The sequence below is a fragment of the Astatotilapia calliptera genome, chromosome 7, assembly GCF_900246225.1.
Source record: "Astatotilapia calliptera chromosome 7, fAstCal1.2, whole genome shotgun sequence".
Lineage (NCBI taxonomy): Eukaryota > Metazoa > Chordata > Actinopteri > Cichliformes > Cichlidae > Astatotilapia > Astatotilapia calliptera.
This window is the reverse complement of record NC_039308.1, coordinates 64211103-64238514: the sequence shown is the minus strand read 5'-3', so window position 1 is coordinate 64238514 and position 27412 is coordinate 64211103. Positions and strand designations below refer to the sequence as shown.

At 42.4% G+C, this 27412-nt stretch overlaps 1 protein-coding gene across 5 annotated transcripts; it reads right to left on the bottom strand.

Moving 5' to 3' along the window:
• Positions 1-2890: 2890 nt before the first annotated feature.
• mtss1la (MTSS I-BAR domain containing 2a) lies at positions 2891-26334 on the bottom strand. 5 transcript variants are annotated; one of them, XM_026176567.1, is made up of 16 exons: positions 25706-26334; positions 22026-22087; positions 21848-21921; positions 11806-11890; positions 11526-11617; positions 11359-11433; positions 10918-10926; positions 9264-9421; positions 9023-9130; positions 8503-8600; positions 6457-6589; positions 5723-5797; positions 5342-5497; positions 4831-5007; positions 4530-4695; positions 2891-4248 (listed from the first exon to the last, which is right to left on the bottom strand). In XM_026176567.1, exons 1-16 carry the CDS (start codon positions 25772-25774, stop codon positions 3446-3448), a joined length of 2340 nt encoding a protein of 779 aa, XP_026032352.1. In that variant the 5' UTR covers positions 25775-26334; the 3' UTR covers positions 2891-3445. The 5 variants fall into 5 exon arrangements, with proteins under 5 accessions (XP_026032352.1, XP_026032355.1, XP_026032353.1 ...); XM_026176570.1 differs by lacking the exon at positions 5342-5497; XM_026176568.1 differs by lacking the exon at positions 10918-10926.
• Positions 26335-27412: the final 1078 nt, after the last annotated feature.

The following is a 27412-nucleotide window of genomic DNA, read 5'->3' as shown; positions in this document are numbered from 1 at the left end:
TCAAATAGAGGCAGACATAGCTTTTGAAGGCAAAGTTTGCAGCCTAGCATTTCAAATACTCCTCAGAGACAAATGAAGGATAGGACTGAAGGAAAGGCATATGTTCTATAAATTGATGTCAATGTCTGTCATTCTTCTGGCAAAAATGGGCTCAAAACATCCTGAAAAGATGAAAGTTAGTGTTAAGAGGATTTAGTACAAACATCAGTTAACAGGCAGTTAGGGCCCAACATGAAATAGAGTAGGCTGATGTTTTTAAAAACGAGTCATTCAGCAAAAGTCGATGAAATAATTGCCTTAAACAGGCAGGTTTATTAAAAGGAACGGCAGGACATTTACAATGGATGACTAAGCATTCAGCTCTCAGGTTACTAATCGCTAGTGAACGTTTATGGGGAACATTTATGTAAACTCTCCCCCCACTAGTTTTCCTGGAAAAGCTGCAAAGAGCCTTTTCTGGAAACACAATGATGCCCGACAGGAGCAGCATGGTGTGCTCTGTAGCACCGTTCGTTTAAGTGTTCCTGTGTATATGGTACCCTAAGGACATTTTCCCTCATCACAACCTGAAGGCAAAAAAGCAGTTAAAAGAGCTGAATAAATATAAAAACATTTCACTTATGTGTTAGGTACAGCTAATTAGATATGATCTGTGATCCCCTTGTGGCTTCTACCTATTAGTGTAGGATTTAAGCTCGGCAGTAGAAACCATAACTGTTTATTAACACAGATATTAATTATGGGGAAACGTGAGCGATCAAGTTCAGATGGTATCTTCGCCAATAATAGTACTGGAAGTTTTGAAAATGACAAATAAAAAAATCATACTAAAAAAACAACCAAACCAAACCATCTCATTACCGACTGTCTATTCTGAGCCTTTTAACTCAGAACAGTATACCCCCTAAAAGCTGACGCTCATTCACAGGATGAATGAATAAGTTTAATAAAATGAGTACAACAGCAGCCACTTTGAAGGAAAAAGCCCCAAATAATCTATTGATTAATGCAAGGCTTGTTTTGGTAGAAAAAGGAGGGGGAAAACGAGCCACTTCAGGGCCACATCATGTCTGTGGAGACATTTTATTATATCTACATTCTGATTAGTGGGGCCTAGGGCTTTCTCGGTGATTAGCGCACTAAGAAATAATCACTGAGTTGAACAGTATCTCCTTGTAGCCCGGAACAATCACGACTTTTTATTAGCACATTAAAAGATTTCTCACATCACGAAAAGACACAGGAGATAGTGACTGCAAAATAAAAGAAAAAAGAAAATGAGCACTGCTGCTCAATAGTCCCTCTCACTCTGCCGGACTAAAAGGTGAAATTTTTAAGAGGCAGTGGTGATGTTCTCTTTGAAATGCAGTTTGGAGAGTGAGAACATTACCTCGGATGAACACTGAAGCTCCACAGTTCTTTTTCTCAGTTAATTATCCGAGCAGGCCCCCGACATTAGGCAGGTTTCCATTACTCGACCAGTTCAAGGTAATGAACTGATGGTGTACATTCAATAATGTGCTATTTATGAAGCTGAGAGGATTATGAGCGACCCATTGGGGAAAATATGAAAATACTGCAGGCTTCACGAGGAGAGGAGGATAATAACTTCGTCAGACACGGTGTTCCTGTAGCATCTTCCATTTGATTTACAAATGAGCCCAAAACCAAAAGCTTGCCACCCCCTCATTATCTGTGGTCGGATTAGAGGGTCCAGCCCTCTAATCTTCCACCTCGAACTCTGTGAAAACAGAAAAGACTAGCTGTATTTTCTCCGGTGCGTTAAATCACGAGCTCTATTGTTTCTTTCTTTTTAATTTTTTCTTCAGTGTAACAACGTTAAGTGGGGTCTTAATAAGAATGGCTCTAAATGGACATTGTACCCATACATCACACGATATTACCTTCCAAAAGAAGGTCCCTTACCCAGGCAGAGGCCCTGCGGTTCATCATGCCTGTTGTCCAGGGGGAAGAAACGTTATAAAGTCAGTTTAGGAGCTGTTTTCCAGCAGGAACTATCATTTAATAAATAATGAGAGAGACTTTCTGCAGCTGTTAGAACATAAATTTCAGCACTATTTTACAACATGCAGGCTAAAAAACAAAACCCTGGCTGTACAGGTTTTTTACATTCTATATGTGTGTGTTAGCTTAAAGTTGACTGTATATCTGAATGGCTAGTGTGAGCATTTTTCCACCCGTGAGTAGTTGAAAAGCACAGTTTGACATTTTTGTTTTTTGTTAACATTAAAACAAATGAGTATGCTAGCATACCCAGGTACGAATATGGATGCTTTTCGTCTCGGATGCCGTAAATCGTCCTTTTCTTTCTTGTTTGTTCTATATCCCTCCAACTATCCATCTTTTCAGCCTTCTGCACATTTTCAATGAGGCAGTAATGTCAACTGACATCCCCCATTACTGTTCATTTCGAAGCTACAGTTTGCTCAGTCACAGTGAAAGGCCTAAGGCGCCCCCATCTGTGTTTTCAGAGTGCTGCAACGTGGTCAACAGTCCTGCACTCAACGACTGTAAGCGAAGCAAGTGTAAAATTAGTAAGAAAAATCCTGACAGACACTTCAAAAGTTCAAACTGAGCTGAGGGGTAAGAAACTACATATCACCACTATAAACTGTACAAATTAAAAAAACTACTGACTGGATTAGAATCTAAACTAAAGTAAGATCCTGAGGAGATATACTTGTAATAAAATGAAACCCGTTAAAAAGTGGAGAAAGCAATGAAGCAACAAACTTCAAAAGGCTTGGGGAAATAGCTGACACCACTTACACACGAGCTGCATGTGCACAGCAGCTAATTTAAGTTCTTTGATTAATTGCAGTCCTTTACAATATTAAAATATTTTTTCTGGCACAAAACAATCAAGTCGTTTAACAGTAAAAAGCCAGTTTAATTGCAGAATATATTGACAGTACAATACAGCAATAAAAAAAACTGCCATAATGCTTCTATTTTTACATGACTTACACAGCTGCTGCTCAGCTCGTCAAACAGAACAGCAACAGGGCACAGTACAGTAACAATGACAATGACACGACATACAGACAGGCTCACAGAGCACTGCACCCGTCATTCTCCACGGGCTAGGGATGTGTTAATTAAGAAATGTACAATATAATAATAAACATAAACCAAGAACCGAGACACAGAGCATTCGATGACTGGGTTTGAAAGGGACTGGTTGTCACACAGGGAGAAGAAAGCACAGCCACCAAAACAAAAATAAAAACTAAAAAATATGGATTACTTTGCATGTATGCACTTCATACATAACGTTAAATGACTTGACATTGTCCATGATCTCTCATTACTCTGTCTGGCCTTCATTTACCACATTATATCCTCTTTATTACTTGTGCCTTATTTCACGTATTACATGAGCGCCGGTGTATTTCAATACAGAGCTTCAATGTGTCCTCCCTCGCTACCGAAGGATCCTAGGACCAGACCTGTCGTCTGTTACTGTCTTGCGGAGCTTCACCCCCCGGCGTATAGATACCAGCATATCTATGTCCTCCTGACTGACAGAGGACGCCCCCTGAGGCGCAAACTGAGCGGGATCCCCTGACAGTGAGCTAGGGAAGGGGAACTGACCCTCACCGAGGGCGTGGGCGCTGGCTGCCAGCTCTCCTATCTTCTCCACCAGGCTGTGGCGGTTGGCAGCGAGCATAGGGTCCTCCTCAACACTTTGAGCAGCCATGCCGAGGGCCTGCTGTTCGTAAACAGTCCTGTCCGCCCCTCCTCCACAGCCCCAAGATGTGTCAGGGAGGCTCATCCGCTTTGGAGGAGCCCTCATATTGTCACTAGCTGATAGGTCATCACCATACAGAAACTCCTCACTGCCTGCAGAGTGATGAGACGGGCTAGTGTAACCCGGGGAGTTTGGCACTGTTGGGGTTTTAACTGGCACGATGGGAGGCCGGATGGGAATGGGGCCAGATGTAGACGGCGTGCGTCTCACGCCAGTCTTGGAGGATGGCGTCCGGCGTATAGTGGCTGTCCCTGAAGCAATAGCTCCAGCGCCGCTTCCCCCAGCGCCATTTGGAGTTCCCTGAACAGTCTTACCTGCAGGCAGACCCGCTGTACTTGCAGGTCTCTTAGTTTGGATCATGCGGCGGTAGCTCTGCGCGATGTTACTATGACGAGGGATGGTGGAGGATTTGTCAAAGTCCACCTGCCCTTCACTGTCAGCATCTCCATTAAGAGAGTAGCACTCATAATCAGAACCTAGAAATCACAGCAAGTCATGAGAATCCATTTTTCCCCCACACTGAATATTCAATAGTTCATAGAGCAGTTGTTTTGGAGGGTTAATTAGCAGGTGCTTCATTACATAGCAATTCACAGTAATCAAACTGGAGTTTAAGGCAACACGTACAGCACTATTCAAATCACACACGTGCAATGATTGAAACACAACAGTTAAATTCATGAATAGTGTGCTGTATGTGGATATCATGTGTGTTTAATCAGGCAGGAGTGTGTGGCTCTTCAGGGATGACTGTTACCTTGACTGGGTATGGTGTCCTCGGAGCAGGAGGGGGTGTTGGTCTGGGTGCTATAGCCACTGGAGTACTGCAGAGAGTCTCTGCTGCTCTTTTGCTGCTCCATGCTCAAGCCCCTGGTTAGAACCATGGCTAGAGTACTGGCTGCTGGAGAGAGGGGCTCACCAAGCTTAACACACATATACAGAGATACAGACAGGCAGGAAATACATAAAGATTAGGACACATTTACATTTTCATCACACTGCAATCCCTACAGCATACAAATTGATATACTGGCATTTATTTTTTCACTCCTTTTTACCTTGGCTGCAATGGTTCCTGGGCCACTTCTCACCCTGTGTGGCTCATCAGCTTGCATTCCAGAATACCCCTGTGGACTGGGCGGAGCCTCCAGTTCTCTCATCTTATCCACAGACTCCCTCCTACGCTGTGGGGTGCTGGCCAACGACGGTTCGCAGGAACTCGATTTGGCCCAGTCCTGCAACAGCAGACTGAATAATGAGACCGTCTTGCAACAGTGCATCTCCAGTGTTTCACTGGAAGTTGTGCAGTAAAACACGGAAGCTGTTGATTTGGCTTATAAACTGGTTAGATGCATGGTAGATATGAATAGAGCACAGCAGGGCGTGCAGTTTAGCACATCTTTTTTGTGGAAACATTGGAAAACTGAGCTTGATGAGCAACAGCAAAACAATGATTGTGAGGTTATTCTACGGAATGCGAAATCTGTGAAGGCAACAAAACACAAGAAGCAAAGAAGCAACAAAGTCTCAAAAGAGAACCCAAAGCAAAATTTGCAAATGAAAACAAACCTTCCAGCTAGGAACCTTTGATGTGGGTGAGGGAGTGTTGGATCCAGGGGAGTGGTTAAATGTGGGGGACGCAGGAAGTATAACAGATAGAGGCCTGATGGTGCCAGTGTGTGAGAAAGCAGGGCGGAAGGTGCCGAAGGATGAGCATGAGCCAAACTGCGGAATGGACAGACAGGTCTGAGTAAGAGTGCTCAACATCGGCGAGTAGTCCACGTTATACCTTACAGCGGCTGTCGTTAAAGGCTCACGGGCCTCTTTAAGCTATAGATAAAAATGATTGAAATGCACAGCACATCAGCGTGCAAGTGCATACATCTGCTAGTGCGCATGTGCGCGTACAGCAAAGCAAGTACGCTGGTAAGAGATGCATGCAGTACTAACCGCTGTAGGAGAGTTGCACTCGCTGACAGACTGGCAGGTTTCTGAAGCCTCAGAGGAGGCTGAGCTTGTTGATTTCTGGGAAAGGAAAGATGGAGTAAAGAACAGTGGAGATGGAGAGGAAATGGGGAGAAAAAGTTAGATGTGAGAGATGCATAGGAAGATGGTGAGAGCTGGAGAAGAGTGTTGATGAGCTTTAGAAGGAGGGATTTTTTTCTCTCTGAGGGGATCTATATTCTATAGCCTAGATTGAAAATAAAGTAGCCTGTAAGATCATTTATTCAGAAAAAGAACGTTGCATCAGTTGGTGTGTTGCTGAGTGTGTTCTCTACACTGCAATCTGTTCAGACTGTGAGAGTCTGAACAACTTTATCAGTCCAGTGGGATAAAAATTCAACATTTGCAACTGATAGAGATCTATTGCAAAAAAAAAAAGAGCTCAAACTCTTATGGTGGCTTCATGTGTGAAATACAAAAACATGGAAAAACTCTATGGTTTTCAATTCAGATACAGCAGACGGAGTGTGATTGTGGTTAAAAAGAGAGAATTATTGTAGATCTGCATTGACAAGAAAGTGGTGTTGTTGCCGTGTCCTCCTGTCCTGATGTTTTACTGCCAGAGAAATCTCTGGAGATAACAAGTCTGCTTTATTCCTGATTTTGCTGCAACAAAAAAACCCAAAACATTTTCCCTCCTGATAAAAGGAAAAAAAAAATATCATAGCTGAGACTGCTACCTGGCTTGTGATATCAGAGGGCATGGGTGATGGAGGCTTTGAATGGGTGTTGGCGTCTTGGGAGACAAAGCCCGAGTCATGGGAGGAGACGCTGCTCAGCCGATGGGCTCCTGAGGAGGGCATCTGGAGGAGACTGTTGACAGGAAATCGCATCGGTGTAAAATTCAGCATTTAGTATGCATTCTAATCAGGATTAATATTATCACATTTATGGTTTTGTAAATTACACAGAAAATAGTAAAAAGAATAAAAGGCTTGTGAAAAATTCATCACAAAAGCTGTGATCATGAAGGCTGTGTTGTGTGAGAAATCTAAATGATTCCATTCTTCTAATTCTGGTCCATCAAAGAGCATTAAAAAGTTATCATTTCTTTGATTCTTCTTCCTTTCTGAGCATTAACAGCAGTCTTTGTGCTTTCTGTCTGCTGCTCTGTCATTTTCACTCTGCGCCGCTTCTCTTTGTCACCCACGCATTTTGAAATGTGCAACTCGCACTTCTCACCTCCCCTCCCATACTCCCCTCCCACACCTCCTTCTTCCCCTCTCACTCTGGAATCCATCCGACATTAACATTTCTCGTTAATCTTCATTCTCTTGGATGAAGCTTAAGGAGGATTGCCAAAATAAATATGGCAAATTAAACACAATAAATCATTTAAAAGTAAAGCCTAGTCTTAAGCAGTCATTTTTCTCTCCTTTGAGTTTTTAATAAGCAAGCTTGTTTTTATTGTTTCCTATTAAAACCTTTGTCTCTTCATCATAATCTTTCATTTGAATGTGTGGCAATGTGTGGTGCTTAAGTTATTACCCTATAAAAGTAGCATCTCATTACTTCCCCAGTCCCCTTAATGATGACTTTCGACACCTCAGTATGTATCAGTAAGGACCTGTTTTTTTCTCAAGGGTAGCTGCATAGGCAGAGACCATCCTCACTAACTTCTGATGCACACCCAGTCATTCCTCTCTATACTCAGGCCTGAAATATGACAGAAACCGCTCAGTGGAGAAAAGAGCTTCAAGGGTTAGTGCTAAAATAATAAAATCACGGGGAAAAGAGTCAATGTATAGAAGTCAGACTGAACTGAAAGACTGTTTCAGGAAAAGCTTACATGCTGGTGGTGCAAGCATCTGTTTTAAAATTAGCCAGCCAGGAATACCTGTAGCATACTAAGAATAGGACATGGCGTTAATTGGAACAAGTGTCAGGGAGGTTCTGCTCGGAGCTGTAGCACTAAATAAAAGTGAGAAGGTATGATATTCCTTCCTCTCAACATTAAAATGTGTTTGACCTAGAATGCCACATTTGTAGAGAAACTTTTGCGCTATCACCTTAAGTCAGATGAATATGTGGATTTTGGCTCTTGTGTAGGCTCACGGCTGTCAGCTGGTGATATTTGACAGCTTTAGACCTAATCTCGCTGTAAGAAGCTTGAGAACTACAAATATATGCCAGGAGCAAGAGCTGAGGAGCTTGCGAGATAGCGCTGCATGTCGACTGTCACTGCTAATCAGGCTGTGTAGTGAAGAAGACATGTCACAGGTACATTCATGGATTTATTGTAGTCTTTATTAATATGCTATTAAGCCGGCTGAAATGATTTTTTTTAAAGTTTATAAAATATATTACAACCTAATGTACAACCAAAACCTTATATAATACTGGGCCTCTTCCAAATAATCCTGGATGTTTGACCTTCACAGTACGGTATTATGCAGGTTTCATACACAGGCTCTTTGAGTTTGACACTTGAAGAAAAATGTTTTCCTGAGCTCATCTAAAACAAGAATGTAAAGCATGTACTTGCAAGCATGATTTGAAAATTATGGCTTGGAGATTTATTTCATATTCATAGAATCTGGGTTGTTCATTTTAAAAGAGGAGACGTCAACGTCATCCTACAATTTTCTAACCACTTAAATGGAAAACAGCATGATTTGTAACTCAAAACAGAGGACACCTTTTATCTCATTCTGGATGTCTGGATGTGGCTCTTTCATACAAAAGACTGCAACGTGCAACAAGTGGTGAGTGTTTGAATAATATACCTGCACATACTGCTCTTCCTGGAACCTGTGCTACTGGGGGAAGAAGGAGGGGTCTGGTAGGACCAGCTATAATCAGAACCTTTTAGGTCCCGGATCACCTGCAGGAACACAACCAAATGGGGATTTAGACATAGACAAGTCTCTTTTCAAATATGGGAAAAAAAGACGAGAACCAACAAGATAAATACACAAGCTGCCGAGCAGTAAAGGTTAATTAAAATTGAGTTAATTGCAGCTCAAGCGCCCTTTCCAGGTGTGAACTGATAACTATTTGTTACTCTATTGGGTATTTATAGCAGGTGGATGGAGCTATGAAACAACAAGTTGCTTATTTTAGCCGTCGGATTACAAAAAATATCAAAATCTCTCCGCTCATAATAAGAAACACAGACATTTTTAACCTTTGTACTGAAACCACACACGGCAAATTAAATTCTGCTTCAAATAACTTTGCCACCACTGTGAGGAAATAAGCATGTCAGCGGCACTGGAAGAATTTGTAGTATTACACTCCTGTTACCTGCTCACTAGCTGGTGGCAGCTTGTGCGGGTCTTCAGTCAGCAAAGTGAGGTCATCAACAATGGCTTGTAAATGTGTTATTTCTCCCAGCATGGCAATCTCTATATTCTGCAGGGAAAACAGTATTGATCAAATTAAACAGCTACCACATCAACAGGACGCAGCAAAGATATTTCACAGTGTATGTCGGTGTTCTTTACACGCACAAGCTTCCATACTAAAAAGGCTTAATGTCCCTTACCACCACAGGCTGAAGCAAGTTGATGAATGAACAGTAGCGTCCCCTCTCCTCCAGGAGAGCTCTGCGCACTGCCTGCTTCTCCGTCTCCTCCATCAGCAGGTACAAATCGCTGACATCCTGCATGGCGCTGTCCAGCTGGGGGCGCAGATTACCGCGGCCTGCGCAAGGCGAAGGCAAAGGGTGCAAAGACACAAGAAGGCAGGAAGGACAGAGCCAGGGAGGACAGAGGTGAGGGGAGTTGAGTAAATAAAGAAGGAGAGGAGAAGGAATGAAAACAGATTAAGATTTGGACGGGAGGTTACAAAAGTGACAGGAAGTGTCCGCAGTGCACGAGGGGGAGGAAGAGAGGAAAAGATGAGAGATGATTAAAACAAATAATGATAAGCTGCTGTGTACTAAAGGTCAACACACTTAAAAACATTACACCAGAATGGATAATGACCACAGGAATGAGAGGACACTGAAACATGTCATCAATCAGTGCAGCTGGAGATGATTTGCAGACCCTGAAATGGATGAGATTGGAAAAACACTACTGTATGGAAGGTCATTCAATACTGCATGCCACAGTGATACTTTATGATAGATACAGGAAGTCTAAGCAACGAAAGAAGGATGAGATGAAGATGAAAACGAGTATTAGGATGACACACGATTTGCTGTGATTGCATGATGTACACATACACTGCCAGTCATTTTGAACACTCTACAGTGTGCTGAGTTTTAGCACATAGAAAATACTGTTCTACTTACAAAATATAATGAACTAAAAGGGCGTGAGCAGATCTAAATTAGTATCACTCTATGCTGGCAATCGCCTTGATGAAAAACATTAACAAGCAGAGCGCTGTAGATTATTCTTACAGCTGTCCATATCTTTAATACGTTCAGCTTAATGAGCTACGCTTTCAGCGCACCTGTATTTAATAAGGCACTAATTAACTGAGTCCCAAAAGGACGTGATTTATAGATCCTTGCAACAGAAGCTGTATTCACAAAGATGCAGGACAATACTTGCAGCATCAAACCCCACATAGGGAGCGATTTAGGAAAATTCTCAAATCAGGAAGCGATAGCAACTTTTACCGCAATGCCACGTATGACATATTTTTTAAAAGGTGCAGCTTGACTGAATTCAGTCTCTATCTGACCTGCTAAATATCTGACCTACTTTCAGACCTACTTGCACAACATGTGTCTGCTGTGCTTGTTTGTTTCCCATGTAAGTAATTTTAGTATTTAATCATTTTTCAACATCAGACTGTGGAATCAATGTAACTGTCTGGGCAAGAGCCTGCAGATGGACCGTAGAGACAGGCTGAAGTCATCACTGTTGCACTGTTTAGCTTTTTTGTCAAGTATTACAGAGTTATGCATTACCTTACACTCCATATCTGGAAAATATCTGGATTTGTTTTGTTTTTGCGCTATTTTATTCCCTGCTTAAGAAATATTCGTGTCTCCTCTCCGTTTTTCACCTTAGTAGCAGACGCTGGTGTTAAATTGATTTGTAAATAATAAATGGGAACTACTCCATCTTTTAACCACAAATGTTAAGACAGATGGTGTTTTCTTTGACTGGCAGGTTTACGTAAAGATGGGTTTAAGCCTTGAAACTAATATGTGAAGTTCTTATTTGTAGCAGCAAACATACCTAGAAGCTCTACAGCCAGGGATAAACGGCAGACAAAAACATTGAGGAGGGTTTCAGTTAGAGGGAGGGAGGAGAGGAAAGAAAGAAGAACAGGCAGCGTTAGCTGTTTTAAATCAGGGCATAATGCATGTTTATGACTAGCCTGTACCACTGCTACATTAAAATACTGTATGAAAATAGGAGTTTAATTACAGCCAGCAGCGGGGGATAAAGCAAGCACAGCCAGGAAAGAAGTTAATTTCTTTGATTTATAGGGTAAACTATCCAAAGTTGGAAAGGAGCCTCTGAAATTGTGCCAAGCATTTTGACTTGAGAGACTTATCCTTTCACAATCTACCCTCTAGATGGTGCTATTTTACTGCTAGTGCAGCGACCAGTCGCAGACTTCATTAATTAAAATCCGTATAATACTAATTAATATATCACGAGAGAGTTACTAACCTTTTCTTGCTTTTTTCTGGAGTTTTATGGTATCAAGTGACTTTCTTTTGATTTCCTGACGAGATCTCTTGTATTCTTTGGCAAGCATGTGAAGACAAAGGAAGTATAAATTTCCATACAATACACATTGTGCAATTAATATCTTTTATATTGCTGTAGTTATTCACCTTTGGCATGGTCTTTGTCCAGCTGGTTAGCCGTCTTCTTCCATTCCTCTATCCTGTCCTGGAGCGGCGTAACCAGGCCTTCCATAAGAGCACTGCAGCAACAAGAAGAGACAATATTCAAGAGAATGAAGGGTATAACAAATAGGTTTATTTCCACAGCATAGCAAAGAGTAACAAAATAAGAGAAAGGTCACCATGGATGGAGAACATAATAATCCCCTCAGGACAGGCGAAGAGAGAAAATTGCAATGGAGCAAATAAAAACAAAAGTGACACTTACTTGGTGAAGTGGCGTAATTTTGCCTCAATGCTACGGTGTCGCATACACATCCTTGTCAGAGCTGAGCCAATGTCCCTGGTAGCACCTTGTAAACACAATATGAAAAATAGAAATGTCATCTACGATATCGGAGCTCGGCAATAGAAATTTAGACCTAGAAGACCCAGAAAAAATGATTTTCTATAAGAGGGCTATACAGATATGGAGTGCTTTGAAAGGCCTGAGACTCTCTTGTCAAATGGACTCATCAGCTTTTATTCCTCCCTCTTTCAGCTGGAGAGGCATTTTTAGTTGCAGCCACTAGATGGACATATGTTGACCGTAAAGGCAGGGCGTGCAAATGTCACATTTGTTTGGGGAAAGCAAACGTTCCAGAGTGACCGTAAAATAAAACCCTGTGCTATCTTCTTCCCTCCTGACAAAAACACGTATTTTTCCTGTTGACACTTTAACGTCGCCGCGTGGTAATCTCCCCACACTGAGTAAATAACGGCTTGTGTGAATTTGTTACTGTACTTTTCCTCTCTGCTGAAGTGTGATTAAATGAGGTTTTAAGCCCCCAAAGCTCAGGATGGTCCACTGTGTCACTGATGGTTCATAGGCCAGTGTAATATATGGCAGCACTGATCCTGTTGTAATCTGGGCCACATAAGGCTAATCTCAGGGTCTCTCACCACAAACACACACACGCGCAGACACAGACGCACACAAGGAAAGAGAGAAGACACCTCTTATAGCAGACAGACCTCAGAGCTGAGGCATGTATGTGTGTTTGTGAATGATTGCTGGAGCGTATGTGCGGAGGTTTGTTTGTGTGAACGTATGGACAGGTGGTGTATTTTACCAACCCCCACACCCTTTCCGAAGTTCTCACCCCTTTCATCCTGGAGGAAAAAGGAGGGAACCATGTAAGGGGATATCCCTCTATTCTTCCCTGTCTGCTCTGCCTTTCCTGTTCTCTCTGTTTCCTAAACACCATTCATGCAGGGCAGGCAGCGTTAGGGAGAAACCAGCTCTAACCTTCACTACAAAGCCTGAAGGAAAGAGAAAATGAAACGCACGACTAATATAACTGGCCTAAAATGAGACTCTGTGTAAGAAATGCTCCAGATTGTCGTCCAGTGAGATCTGTGCTCTTTTCCAGATATCACATAAAGAAACTAGGTTACTGTCTCCTGCTGATAACATGTCAAACTGTCAGACAAAGACCAGCTGAGTCCAACATTTGGCTGTCAACTTCACTAACTGCTGTACTAGTTCAAAGAAACTCAGCAACAGATCTGGGCCCTGTATGCATTGCTCCTCTGAGTGAGAGGAGAGGTGAAAGGTCATCCAGCTGTAACACACAGAGGTATTCAACATCAGCAGGAAGTGATTTAGAAAAGACATGTGGAATCTATACGCTTTGCTCTAGATATAAGCAGAAAGTGGGGAGTCCAACCTATGTAGAGGATTCAGTCAGGTAAGAAACTTTGTTTACACCAGTTCATGATAACCAATGAGAAACTCAGACATGCACGTGATACACACATGCACTGATTTTGCCTTTCTCCTGCTAAAGCCATTACAGAAAGCACCCACAGCGGCATCTGACTTCCCAGATGGAAGAAGACTGGGCGATAGATGAATGAGGCACAAGAGAGTAATGTGGGTCCTGGTATCTCTAAAACAGACCGTCCCAATGTCACTATCAGCTGGAGTGAACTTTCAGCCCCCCACTCCTGTCCCATTCACACCTGCCAATTTCGCTCCTGCTCCCCACCTCTTCCCTCCTGTCTCCTCCCCTCCTTCTTCCCTTCCCAAAAGGGGATCAGCTGACAGCTACATCCTGGGGAGGTTCAGGGCTTCCTGACCATGTCCAAGAGCCATGCTGGCCTCTGGCCTTGACCGGATGGATAGTGACACGGTGATTCACTCCCATAGCCCCCCTACAAAGGCTCACAGGCATGTGACAAATATATACAAGCTTAAGCCTGACTCGAAAGACAATTATTATGCAACACTTAGACTTCTGTCCTTCTTTCTATTTTCCTCCACAGCCAAAGACCTCTATGTGTTGTTTCATCCTTTTTCTTCCCCTGTTCATTTTGAGATTTGTGACATTTAAACTTCACTAGTCCAGATTCAGCATTTTCAACATGTGGTCCATAACAGTTTATGTAGCGAGAAAAAAAATGAGCTTCAGTAAAACTGATTCATCCACCCTGAAAATAATATTTCAACAAAAATGCTGAAATAATTTGATTACATGTTACAATACTTGATTTGCATATTGTTTATATCACACATATTTTCCTTGATGATTATTTGAATGTATAAAACTTTTATTTTATTTATTTCAGTTTGAACTTAAAAACATTGCTTCATGTTTATGTGGGCAAAGAATGATGTTTGGTCATTTCATGATATAATGTGGCAGCACAGAGTAAAACAAAGCAAGAACTTTCTCTTTCAGTCTGATTCATTCAACCTTTCCTGTTAAGAAATCTAACAGCCACCTCACTCATTTAAAAAAAAAACTAAAAAGTCAACCAGCACAAAAATGATGATTACCAAACTAAACCACTGTTTTAATTTTTAAGTCATATCATGATTCTTTGATATAGATATATCAATACTTGACGTTCTAGAAACATGCTAGCTGATGTGTGCAAGAACTGGAAAAGTGATTATTGAGCAGACCCCTGTGGCTTTAGGATCTGGGCCGACCTCATAGCAGACAGCCACACGTGCATGAATGAAGCAAAACACAGACCACTACGGGGGAAAACTGTTATGCAACAGAACCATATATCTTACAGCTTGGAGCAAACAACTGGGAGTAACTGAACAGTGGACAAATCTGTGGTTCATTACAGAAGCGCTGCCGTGTGTGCATCTGAAGCTCACGGCGCCTGGTTTAATATACAGGCTGAGCATAAATACAAACTGCCTCGAGATCTGCTACGTATGTTGAAAAAAACATGGGGCTGTTGGTGGGAAGGTCATGCCCCCATTGGTGGCTTTAAGCTCTGGTATCTGAGGCCAGACCAGAGTAGTCTAAGCGTTTACTGAGTGGTTCCATCCAGAGCTCTGGTTCTGATTAACTCCCCTGATTCCTTGGGGAAGGAGGAGCATTTTAATAGGCCTTCTTTATAGAGAGTTCTCCTGCCAGGAGTCGGGAGCCAGAGGCTAAACTGCCACAGGCCTAACTCCATGATGTCTTCAACATGGGAGCTAAACTTAAATATCTCTCTTATTCACCATCTAAACCCTAACGCTCAGCTCAGATTTCATTAGTGCTCAGACAAGCGAGCCTGAATGTCCTTCTGCTGGAATTAAGGCTGGATACGTTGACGCCGGCTTTCAAGCTGAATGCAGCTCACTTCTTCTCCATCTTGATTTCTGCCTTTTGTGTCAATAAAACACGTTTGTGTGGAATTTTTTCTAGACCCTCAAACAGCCTCTGCCAAGGCAAGGAAATTCCATCATCCGTGAGACAACTGTTATTCTTTGCATTGGCACCTTGGCCACTGTGCTGGCTGTGCCTCTCAGAGACAGTTAAGCCTCCTGCGTTTACCCTCCCTCACCCCTTTTAAGTGAGGCAGAGTGTGAACTGGCAGGGACACAGAGAAGGCCACTGATGGATGAAAGGCAGTGTGGGGTGAGACGGGAGGAGGTTGAAAGAGGGCACACACGGCGGAGGTGCTGGGCGGGTTTGGCCTGTCAGAAGGCAACGGAAGTGCTATAGTGTGGCAGGTGCAACAGGCCCTGACAGGACGACATCGTCCACAATAAGCCGAGAAATTAAAAAATGTAATGTTTGCATTACTGTCAAAATATTTCTGTAATTTGTGTAGTCATCTTCACTAGAACACTTTATATATATCTTTGAAGAAGAAAATGAGGAGGACCTACTTTGATTTTGACAGCTTCACTTGTCTTCTTTAGCTGGTAGTTGAGCAAACATGAAACTGAGATTTCTGAAATCATAACCTGATTAAACATCAAACATTCACATCGTCAAGAGATTGCTTCAAAGCACAGCTTGAGCTCTTTTGGTGCAGCACAGTAGGAGCTGTCTGTATTATAAATAAAGCAGCATCTATTGCATATGCTGGTGAGGGAGCTGTGAGTTGTGAAGGAGGTAAGAGTGGCAGATAAAACAGCTGTATCTGTATGGATTATGAAACGAGAGTAGCGTACTGTACGCCTGCAGCAACAAAAGCTGTGTGTAATTTATGTTGCTTAAATATTGGACATGCAGTATCTGTGAGTTTATTCAATAATAAAGATGGTATTTGTCCACTGTATTCACAGTTAGAAGAGGGAAAAAACATAACAGCAAATCCAGGGTACAGATCCAAATGCTTTAGGATTAACACAGTGTGTTCTGTCTGTAGCAAAAATCAAAACGTCATTCCAAGCCTTTGTGTCACTTCCTTATACGTGGAATGCTTTTTATTAGTACAATACAACTAAAAGGCAGAGGAAACAGCCCCGGGATCAATTGTTTTAGTCTCTCACACACAGTCGAGCGCACACTCATCCCATTGTTGCCTGTCCAGACAGCACGCACAGCAAGTTTCACCTCTCAGACAGACCCCAGTGTTTCCTGATGTGGCGTAAACATGTTCTGGTGTGCATTAGAACAAGACTTTAAAGAGGAGGAGGAGGAAGTTATATTCCTCTGCTGGAGGAGCTTCCTGTTCAGGGGCATAAATGTTTCTAAAAATAATCACCACCCCTTGTCCAGATGCGCTTTTCATTAGAGATGGAAAAAAGGCCACAGGGAGAGAAAACAAGAAAAAGTACAGCAAAGGGAAGCAATCCACAAATGGCTGTCTTTGTCTCATGCCAGACAGGGATGTTTAAAGCTGAAGAAGATAGATGTGATGTCCCTTTATGCAAGAACAAATAAGCAATGATAGCCAAAGTTTGACAAATTTACTAAGCAGCGCTCTGTCAACAAATCTGCACCGATTCAATCAGACGACTCAAGCGCTCCTGTTTTACAGGCTCAGCAATTTTCTTTATCTTAGCTCACCCGAGTCTGTCCGGCCTTGCCCCACCTATGTAAATGCTACTCTGCTCATTTGCAAACAGTCCTGCAAACAATGCAGACAATACTGCTGGTCCTTCTGCTGCTGCTACCGCCATCTGAGTCTCTGAGCCTGAAGTTATCTTGAGCAGCAGTTTATTATATTAGCCACTCTGCCCTGCGCTGATCATCAGAACCTACGTGTCAAATATAAAAGCTTGAATAGAATAACAGTTTAGCGGAACAGTAATTAGATATCCATCCAAATCATTGGGGTTCATTATGTTAGCCTTGTGAACGTCTTGATCTGGTGTAAACGTGTTCACAACACATCACCCAGTAATTTTTGGGCCACTTCAATCTTGACCGATGTGTTTAACGGACCAATAATAGCAAACATGTGATCTGATCTGTCATCCTACATTTTCATTTCTTTGAAACTGTATTCCTTTTAATCTCCTCTCTCGCATTCCTCCAGCAGCCTCTCTCGTGCATTTCCCCACTCCTCTCCAGCTCCCTTCCAAAGCGGAGTTCGTGTTCAGGATGTAGCCGAACAGAGTGTTCCCCTCGTGTTTGTCTTCTTAGTTTGGTATTCGACCTCAGAATTAAAGCTACGCTGAACCCAAAGATTTGTTTTCTCTCTTGTTTTTATTTCCCCTTTTCATCTGTTTCTCACATTATTGCTGCACCCGCTTCACCCTTTACTCTGTGGATGTAGTTATTACAATAGCTGGAAAACATTCATCTGCAGGATGACCGCATTGAGTTTAAGCCCATAAACTCCGTAGTGACTCATGAAGAACTCTGCTGGAAATTGTCCGACGAACAAGGTAGGAAGCTGAGGGGGAAATGAGAGGCTCTTGTCGATACTTAGCGTGACCTTGTGGTTGAAGGTCGTGAAATAACCAAAGAGCCTTGCATACAATTAGCAGAATGGCACAACAGTTTGTAATTTACCAGCTACTGTATTTATCTATGTGAATGACTGAACATGTAGGTCCGATCTAAATCACTTGAAATCTATAAGCTAATTAACTGTGAGCTGCAGATTCTAAACTCTTGGTTCTGGTACACAGAATGCAGAACAGGCTTGTCTCAGGCTTGTACATGGGATGCAAATGTTGATGCATGTCAGCTTTGGTCTGATGGGTACACTTATTATTTGACATGTCTGCAAAAATAGCTGCACTGCTGGGATAGCACGGAATACATTAATCCCCTGATCTCGCTCTGCGCTAGGCCACGGCCACATCTCGTCCACGCCAGGCTGTCCAGATGGCGGGTAGGGATATCCGTCCCATCTGCCAACCCAGAGAAGTACAGCGGCCAAGCAGATTAGTGCTTCGCTGACACACTGATCTACTAGCATACCTCCACAGAGTATGGACTGAGTGAGTAAGAAAGAAAAGACACAGAGCCAAACAGAGAGGACTTGCAGTGACCGACAGAAACATTGTTTCCATGGGTGTACATGTAATGGAGTATGGACGGCGCTAGCTTTGATAATCACACGTAGAAGAAGAAATGTTCATCCGTGCTTAATAAAAACATGCAGTGTATGGTTGTCTGGCCGGTGATCCCACAGTGTAAATTTTTAAAGCTGGGGGTGGCTGATCAGGAAGAGAAGAGAAGGCAGTCTGTGTCTGTGTGTTATAGAGTGGGGCTAAGAGGATTAGCTAAACGCCTCTGCCTAGCCTGGATACCCAGAGCTGTGGAAATCCCACTCCAATCACAACCCCCACCCAGGTCAACTAACCCCCAACTACAGCCAACTCACTTTCTGCAAAACATGGAGACTGTGTCATACTTTCATGGACCATTACCCATGTCTCTTTGATGTCTATCAAACTCAACTACGTTCAAAAACTGGAAAAAAAAAACAACTTTTGTTTAAAGAACACATCATACATCCAAGCAACAACTAAATAAGTCACACAGTCTCCAATTTTCTCAACTCGAGTCTGATCCTTTTAAATGTCCTCACATAACATTTTAATATGAACGACAAAAAAGGTCCAGACGGCACACCAAAATCCATTAGACTGGCCAATCCAACAATAAAAGAATCCAAAGAGCTACACGGCCTTAGGTTAAGTTGCACAAAAGCTTGGTGTTGAAACGTATATCCTTAAAAAACCCAAATTCTCCACATATACCACCTAATATAGACTTTGTGGCTTGCAGACCTTTATTGAACTCAGATGCAAGCTATGAGTTCACTGAGACAGACGTGCCTTCAGACATAGATCCATCAGCACAGCTTAGAGAAACAGTGCTGTTAGACACAGTGCCAGAACGCCTGGAGGCCAACTCCTCCAGCTGCTTCATAGAAAACAGATGCTAATACCATGACAGCTACCATAAACTCTAAAAATGGACAACGCAAGCAAGAAGTCTGAACATGGACACACACCGAAGTAGTGTGGCAGACACCGATTCAAACAGAGAGCTGAGTAAGGTTAGTTGAGCAAAGTCATAATACAATTATGATTAAAAAGATACCCTTTGAGAAAAGTGCAGAAGAACAGTTAAGAATTCATAAAATTCGTTTCAGTCACTGTCCTCTCTCTCTGGGACTATCAGGAAGCTGTCAGTGAGGAGAAATGCTGGTTTTCTTGGCAGGGAAGTGTTTACAGTCTGAAGAGAGAGTGTGGAAGTAAGAGGGGCGAATGGGTGAGTGTGTCAAAGTTAGATTAAAGGAGGTAAAAGAGGAACGCGATGAAACCTCCAGCTGTGCCAGCAGCTGCAGCTCGTCCCCAAACACAAGCGTAGCTCAGAGTGACAGCGATTGGGGCCAGCAGTTCATAGCCAAGGGCCTGCCCCCTATAGCGCAAATCAGCCCTATAAGGCTGTGCAGACGCTGAGACAAACATCATCACTGCAGGCAGGCACACACACACACACACACACACACGTGAAGGATACAGACAGAAAAAGAAGAGAGAGAAACAGAAATAAAGGCTTACTATATACTGACCATCTAACCTCTGAATTCTTTTTATCTTTATGGTCCTAAATAAGTTTGAGTTAGCAAGAGTACAACCATGTGGAAAACAGAGAACATCTGGATGCCAGGATAGCTTAAATAAATTGACATTGCAGCTGCTAGAGAGGCAAAGTTGCCTAAATAGGTTTAAAGGTTACCCCTGTGCACTGAGAGCTAGCGCCAGTAAATATCGACATTACTCCTACCTAATTAATTAATGGGTTTGGTTTGGAGCACGCAAAGACTAACACAGCTCACACAGGAGAGACAGAAGTGAGATGGCATGCTTGCTAAGAGCACATAAAAGCTGCACAAGATGTTTTAGTTTTCTTTTTTTTAAGCAATGACTGCTATTTGTAAAACCAGTTGTCCCACAGCAGAGCTTCGAGCTAAATGCTAACACTACCACAGAACATGCTTGCAATGACAAAAAAGCATTGCTGCTACAGCAGGTTTGATAATTATGTCCACTATGTGCAAAATGTGTTACTGGCTATCACTTAGTAAGTAACTGTATTAGCTACAGGCCTGATGGGAATTGCAGGTTTAGCCATGTAGCGCTGAACCACTTGGTTAAATGCCCACAGATCTGTCACAGATATTTCATTATGGAAAAGAATCAAAAGATTATTGAAAAGTAAAGAAACAGTGACCATTGTTGTTACTCCCTTTATTATATTGACGACAGCATGTAAGGGAAAATAGCAGTGTTTTATAGGTCATGATAATTTGTCAAATGGAAGAATAATCCCGTCAATCAATCAACACTGAGCACCGATGAAAATGATAAAAGCAGAATAATACTAATATAAGACTTTAGATTTTAGTAAGAAAAAAAATTATCTCATATGTTTCTGTCTAAGTACACTGATTCCCCTTTAATTGCTAGTCTCTCATCACCCATGCAGTCTGTGTCCTGAGAAGGATGGCACTAATCCTAAACTTAATGTGCCTGGGAGAAAAGCAGAAGTGGGCGTATGAGTGACACACTTACAGATTTTATACAGCTATCTGCAAACTCTCGTTGCCCTTCTCTCTCTTCTCATCTCTCTCCGGAATATCAATCATTTTGCTATTTTCCCTTTTTACAGCAATTTTCCTTTGAAGTCTTGCCCTTTATTCCTACCATGGCCTACCCCCCATTATTTTAGCAGGCTGCCAGCTGCTCGAAGCCAGCAGGCTGACCCCAGTCTACCTTGCATCATCTTACAGAGCTCATGTGCACTCACACCAGGAATCATTTAAAGTAGCCTTTAGTATTGTAATAGCGATAAACTGTTGCTGTAAAGTGCAAGGAAGTAAAACTGGCAATAATAAGTGAACACTGAGGCTGCTCTGTTATTTTTCCCAGAAGTAAGTGGTCAATAAGGGGCGGTGCCAGTGCAAATAGTTTGAAAAACATCTTGGGATGTGGCCTGTAAGGTCAGGTGACCAGCTACCAGCTGTCACTCTTTGAATACAGTGCATCAGTGTGTGCTTATGTGTGTGTGCGTGTATGTTTCTGCGTCTATGTGATTGAGTGTGTCGAGAGCCTCGTCGGGGTTTGCAGGGTTTTTCTGACCTACATACTGCTCTCGACGATCAACTCCGAAGAAATCTGTGTTAATCAGCGGCCTCTCCAGCCAGCCAGTCTGCTGCCACTAGCGCAGTGACAAAGCAGATCAGCAGACCTCATTAAGACCAAAGAAACAATAAGCTTAGATTTTCATTTCTCTGAGCCTCCACCACCCGACCTCGCTCACAGCTGGCCCCACTCGCGTCATCTTAGTGAACAGAATGGTGCCGTGAGAGACAATACACTTACTTAAGGATGTGAAAAGTCTGTTTATTTTCTTTATGTGACCTTTACGACTTAGAAAGGGAAAAACATACTAACTGCTTGTCTACCAACACTCTTAGCTTCTACTTTTTAACAACTCCCTACTAAAACAACAAACGTATTTGTTCAATAAAGCTGATCATTATCATGACACTATTTTTCCACCAGTTCATACAGAGGCTCGACTCCACACCATGTGAGGCTAAATTTCCCTTACCTCTAGAATTGGTCGCCATGTCCGCCACCTTCTGAAAGGCATCTAAAAAGGCCACTGCTGCCAGAATTGTGGTCCTGTAAGTACATTGGTTCATTGCACTCTCACTGCACAGAGTCTGTAAACACTGCACAAGAATTTTCCTCACTGAGGTTTACTGTTCACAGGAACTGCTTCTCACCTGAGTTGAGAGTGTAGCTTTGTGGCCTTGGCACTGAAGTCTTCCCACACAGGGTAAGAGCTCTGATAAGAGAAAGGAAAAGTGTTAAACCAAATAAATATCTCACCAAGGACATTCAGGTCCGCGTGCTTCAACAAAAACAGCAGGCACAAAAATTTCAGTGTTAGATTTAGTCACACAAAATGCATTTTCTCATTAATTTTGGTGGAAAATACCAGGTTGAAATCCAAATAAGGAAAATAAATGTATATATCCTACCCCCAAAAAACATTTGTTTTATTCTGGGAAAAATCAGTCAATCACATAACGCCTGACAGACCCGGTTTTATTTTTACAAACTAGTAATTATTTTACACTGATTAGCAGATCACTCTCGACTTGTTCAAAGCTGTTTTTCTTTTTTTCCCTTATCTTTTTTCTTATTCCATTATCCCCTTTGGTGTGTGTATATCAGTTCATTCATATATATATATATATATTAGGGGTGCAACGATATTCGTATCGATATTGAACCGTTCGATACAGTGCTTTCGGTTCGGTACGCATATGTATCGAACAATACAACATTTGTAATTTATTTTATCAATTTTCCTTCTGACGATGCTGTCTGTGTTGAGCGCTCAGTGAATCTGTGTTCGACTACTCCGCCTAGGCTGCACTGCACATATATATATACATACATATATATATATATATATACACATATTGCTAATAATAATTAGTAAAGTAAAAAGAAAAACAGAAAAAAAGAAGAAGAAGAAAGCTATGGAGAGGCTGGCTTCTTACCCTAGGATTAGAAAAAGGGTGTTGTATAAGTCCATGCTCTGACTTGTCTTTAAAAAGGCCAGTGTGATTTTTGTTGTGCACACTTGCAGTGGATTATATTTACAGTGTATAATACTAGGGCAGATTGTGAAATCACAGTGATGTATAACCCTAGAAAACCAATGGGGTCAGAGCCGACCCCATTGGTTTTCTAGGGAAACCATGGGGTCAAATTTTACCCCATGGGTTCTCCAGGGTTAAAATTGGCATACAACATTTTTTTTATGCTTCGTCTTTATTATTATCGATTCCCTTGTTTCATGATAAAACAAAAACTTGAACTTGCAGCTCTGTGTCTCAGTGTATTTGAATATTTAACTTGTTTCAAACTTGTTTGAAACAACGGGTAAACATTGGCCACCTACAGTGATAAATCTCTTTTGCAAAGAGGTAGATAATTTGTCCCAGGTGACAAAAGAACTACATACTTTTCGATTTGTATATAGATATTTGCATGTCTGGTGTGCAGGCACGTGCTGTGTACAAGGCCTAATATCATTACTATTTATGCACGCAAGCCAGGTAGTAAGACTTTCTTTTGAAAAACCTGGATTAGATTTAGCCCAGGATCGTCACATGCTGCCGTGAGCTATAAGAGCCGACCATTAGAGTGGGACCTTGAGCCCTGGAGTAAGAAGAGGAAGGGCACAACCTCTATGTGACTCTTTGATGGAGAGGAGCTAAAAGGGGTTACACATCTTGATTATATATAGCTAGCATGCAATCACAAAAGAGTCTTGTGCTGCATCACTTATAACCTCCATTCTGGCAATGACATGATTTAACTCCCAGGTTACCTTAGATAAAGTCTTTGCCTTGGAAAGTGATTTAGGAGCCATTCCCTCTTTTTAAAAAAATTGTTTTTCATGAACCTCCCGGCTTGGCTGTTCCCACTTGACTTCAACAGGTGTCTAATTAGCCTGTGGGCGCTGTGGCTCTGAGGGGCTGGAGGGATGTGCTGCCAAGACAGCTGAGGGTAGAGGGCAAAGAACTGGGTAAAGAGGGCTATGTGCAGTGCAGCTGGGAGGGGGGCACACTTTTTTTTTCTTTAAAGTTCATTTACACCCAACAACATCCAGGGATGAAAAGGATGGATAAAAGAGAGAAGCAAGCAGAGAAAGTCTCTTCCTCCCACAGCTCGTCATTCAGGTTAAAGCATTATCCTTGGACCTGGTAGGAAGTGTTGCTCAAGGACATTTGGTTACTTTTTCACACAAAGAGGCTTGAAATCACTTTCCCTATCACTCTCATCAGATCAAATCTAATTCCTGATGTAATTCTTGACTCCGGATCAAATCTTGCAGAACATTCTTTTCTCATTTCATCCTGTACCTACTGTTCTAACACCTCCCACTCTTTCATTTCTTTTCCTGTTGCCTCATCAGACAGTTACATAACCAACAGGTGCAGCTATTATCCACACATTTTCTCTATGCAGTACAATATAGCACACAGGAGGCTGTGGAAGTGCTACATCTATGTCACGCAGCTACATTCTAACAATATTCAGAATTAGGAAAGCAGTGCCATTGGATCGCTGGTTCGATTGGCTTGCATGGCACAACCAGCCGGCAGGAATGAGGTCAGATGTCTGTCTCGGACAGTGGACATTGATACTGTGCTGACTAAGGGATTCAGCCTCATTCATCTGTGCTGCTTATCAATACACAGACTGCCTCTTTCTGTGAGCCCCTGTCGCTCTCTGGCCCCGGCATGATTGCAACACAAAAAGGAAATTTATGAAACCAAACCAGCACTGCCAATAGAGCTGATTTCACTGGAACCTGACTAATGAGAGGTCTATAAATAGTCTGTCCTAAGGCGCCATGATCCTGCGCGCTAGTAATCAATAAGAAATCTGCTGGACTGAAAGAAGTGCTTGACGCTTGACTTATTCGCTGTTGTAACCACTTTGCTGCATCATGGGTTTCCCGGACAATGAGAAGACTGGGTGCTGCCTCCAGGCCCAATGAATGCGTTCACACTTTCCATCTGTTGTCATGAACAGCAGACCACCCTGGTTCAACTTCCTTCACTTGACCCCTCCCCCAACATACACAAATACACACGCTGACATGTAATCAATACACACACAATAACATACGTGTGATTCTGGCTTAAGAAATTGTTTTTAACTAAAAGACAGACAGCACTGGCTTCGTACAAATACAGCGCAAGGTCACACAGTTCAATTGTTAAAAGATTAAATGTGCATTTAATACCAAGTTGAAAAAATGTAGATATTTCAGTCCAAATAACAGGAAGCACAATGATAGCATTTCAAGTCTATTTCTGTTCAGAAGCTGAGGTTATGGAGCTCTCATTTTCTTCCAGAGCATCCTCTTACAGCTGACACTTAATTCAGAAATCACTTGAGGCTGGGATAGAGAAGGAACAGTTGTTTAGGGTTAAATGGCACCCATCATATGTGTAGTATGACTTTTATTAACTGTGTAGTATAACTTCTTCTTTAGTCCTGATAGTTTTACTGTAACACACAAAAAGAGGAATGAGAGCTGGAATATTTTTTTAAACTTTGATTATGATCTAACCCGTGGACCACACACCCGCAAATAGTGGTTTTGTGTTAAAAGACAAATGTTGTTCTGCAAATGTTTCCATGCAAGTACTCTGGCACACTTGCTAAAGTGTGAGCACTGTTTGACCTGCAGTACATTATAACGACAACACAAAGGGAAACACGCTTCATCTCCCAGTTTGTCCTACAGCGGTGTTTCAAGTGGGGGAGGACCCGGTGAAAGAAACAAAGGCAGTAAAAAAAATGCATCTGATCAGCCACTGTGCAATCACAAAGGTCACATAATTCCCTATCTACTTTAAATTATGTGTGATACCTTCATGTCGTTCACAATGGCCTGGAATAATCCACCCAGCGCTCCACACTCCTTTTCCACCGACTCCATGGTGTCAAAAACAAACAAAAAAAGCTCGCGGAAAGACAAGTATCAGACAAAATATTCCACTGTTGCTGCTTCAAACATCGGACGTGTAGACCTTTGTTTTCTTCATCCGTCCTTCGAGGTGCTGCCCTACAACAACGTAGCCTGCAGCGAGGAGGATGCGAGGACGCACAGCCCACAGCCAGCAGCGGAGCGCACAGACAAAAAGAAATGTGCTGCTCGGTGTCACCGGGTACTCCTGCTCGCTCTGCCGCCGGTACTCGCCTTTCGGTGGCACAGGAGGGATGGAGCAGGGGCGCTCTCTTCTGCCAGGTTGGACTACAGCTATGCAACGTGGAGGGCACATGCACGGTGGCTTCTCATGATCACCGTTTAAACACAATCAACGGAGAGAGCACTACTCTGGGGAAGAGGGCAAGAGGAGGTGGAGGACGAGCAGGAGGAGGGGGTACGACCGGATGAGTCGCAACAGACGCGGGGACGCGCTCCGTTGTTAATAGCGGAGCAGATGTCTTGGAGCTGAAGGCTCCCGTAATAAGATCCATGGGAATGGAAAGGGGGCTGGTCAAGTGCGTTTTTTCTGTCTTGATAGGAGGAGGGGACAAGAAGGAACACCCATTCCTCCTTCCACCCCCCACGCAAACAAAAGTGAAGCCCTGCCTTCTCAGCGAACAATTGCCAAACACGCAAAGTAGGATTTCCTCGGATTTAAATGTGTATTCACACACGTGTCTGTTCATGATCGTTGAGCCACTCGTAGCCGTTTCAGGAAACAGTAACATGTGGGCCATTATCGCCTCATTAAGCATTAGCATTTAGAATCAACATAACAAATGCTAATTCAAGCCACAGTTTTGACTTTACATGTTTTCTTTGCGGGTCCATGAGAAGACTGCTGGTTGGAACACATCAACTTTTGCTTACCAGAGCAACTCAATGCTATTATAGTTGACTAAAACTAGAGGAAAGGTGTGAAAACACGTTTTAGACTGAACTGTAATAAAAACAAAATATAGACTTTAGCTCAAAAAAGTTGCAAAGATATGACAGTTGCCCGTCCACGACGCAAAGCTCTTGTTCCAGCACATCCCAAAGGTGCTTTATTGGTTTGAGATCTGGTGACTGTGGATGCCATTTCAGCACAGTGAACTCACTGTCATATTCCAGAAACCAGTTTGATCTCATCTTTGTGACGTGGCATGCTATCCTGTTGGAAGAAGCCATCAGAAGATTTGTACACTGTGGTTATAAAGGGATGGGCAGGATCAGCAGCAATGCGCAGGTAGGTTACTAAAGGGCCAAGACTGTGCCAAGAGAATATTACAGCATTACACTATTACATGACCACCAGGCTGAACCGATCCTGTCTACTGATACAAAGTAGAATGGACACCATACCATACCAGCTTTATTTGTAAAGTACTTTAAAACAACAATAATGGACTAAAGTGTTGCACAGATAAAAGACAAAATAAATACGGTGCATATGATGCATAATGAGGCACAGAATAAACATACAATACAAATGAAATAAATAAAAGACATAAAACAAGAGAAGAACATTAGCCATAAATGGGTTTTTAGTAAGATTTAGAAAAAGATTGAGAAGGTCCATGATTTCATGTTGTGTACAGCAAATTC